Below are 1,421 nucleotides of genomic sequence, written 5' to 3'. Positions count from 1 at the left end.
ATGGCTGAGAGCAGGTGATCTGTTCCACAGGCTTCCTCGTTCCTCTGAATAAAGTATGACATCATCTACATATTGTAGCAGAACTAAATCAAAAGGGAAACTTAGATCTTTTAAACCTTGATCAAGGACCTCTTCCTATAATTTCAGGTTTTTCTCTGTTTCCATATCCAAATATGGATATATCCAAAAATATATATACACACACACATTATATACACACATAACATATATATATATACACATATGTGTATATGTGTATGTGTGTATACACACACACACACATATTTCCTTTTTTTTTTTTTTTTTTGTAATGTGCGCTGAAATTTCATTTGCCATTCAATGCCAGGTACCCCATCCCACCCGCCCTCCTGAGATGTCTCAGAAGATCTCTGGGGCCTCTAGCTGCAGGTCCCTGCCCACCTCCAAAAGGCACACGCACCCAGGCAGGAATTGGTAGCAGAAGTGGTGATACTTGGAGTCACTGATCACCGCCTTGAACCATTCTTCAGTGGCGACAAGGAACACTTCGAAGGGCTGCTCATGCTGGAAGGAAATGCCTGAGCCATGCTCCTCTCGGCCCCAGGTGCCCTGCTCCAGGGTGTTGAATGCCACCATAGATTGGTCCAGGTGGGGACTGAAATGCAGGGCAGCCTCAGCCTCCTGCCCCTTGCCCCATGGCAGGTTCACATGGAACCTGCCAGCCTTGTTCCGGACAACACCACAAACTCTCATCACAGTGCTGACTGGGATGCCCCTGGGCAGCGAGGTCTTGTGGGGCACATTAGAACTCTCTGCTTTGGCTGGGACAGCAGAACAGGCAATGGTGGTGTCCATTCAATTTTTATTGGAAATATTTCAGGCATGGTTTTAGGAGACTTTAACCTCATTTTCGAGCCTTTTTCTGACTCTCAGATTTATGGTCAAAAAAGGGATCTTGTAGGTTTCTGAGTTGATCCAACCAACGTTTGTCATCCAGAATTTAGTGTCTGAGGTTCTGATCAACAGGTAGGTGTACATATAAGCCAGGTAACCCTGGGTTATATGTGCCTGAAATAAGTCATCTACGAATAGCTATCAGTCTTGTTTGGGTTTAGGGAAATCCTGGACCGTAGAAAGAAGAGGAAGGAGTCCAGGAAAGTGCAGAAGGAGAGATCAGAGGATAAGAAAAGTGAGAGCTGGCTATAAGGAGACAGCTGGAGGACAAGGAGGGAAATTTTGAGCCCAGTTGGTTTTTGCTTAAATGTGTTAAATTGCTCCCTGTTTGTTTTTTTTTTAAGATTGTATTTATTTATTCGACAGAGATAGAGACAGCCAGCGAGAGAGGGAACACAAGCTGGGGGAGTGGGAGAGGAAGAAGCAGGCTCACAGCGGAGGAGCCTGATGTGGGGCTCGATCCCATCACGCCGGGATCACGCCCTGAG

General features: G+C 46.0%; 1 protein-coding gene across 1 annotated transcript; it reads right to left on the bottom strand.

The window, feature by feature from the left end:
* Positions 1 to 378: 378 nt before the first annotated feature.
* Positions 379 to 834, bottom strand: LOC113266778 (galectin-7-like). The gene has a single exon (XM_044389111.2). It carries the CDS (start codon positions 832 to 834, stop codon positions 379 to 381), a length of 456 nt encoding a protein of 151 aa, XP_044245046.2.
* Positions 835 to 1,421: the final 587 nt, after the last annotated feature.

The sequence above is a fragment of the Ursus arctos genome, unplaced genomic scaffold (genome assembly GCF_023065955.2).
Source record: "Ursus arctos isolate Adak ecotype North America unplaced genomic scaffold, UrsArc2.0 scaffold_3, whole genome shotgun sequence".
NCBI classification, from domain to species: Eukaryota; Metazoa; Chordata; class Mammalia; order Carnivora; family Ursidae; genus Ursus; species Ursus arctos.
The sequence above is the reverse complement of the archived record's forward strand: the minus strand, read 5'-3'. Positions and strand labels throughout refer to the sequence as shown.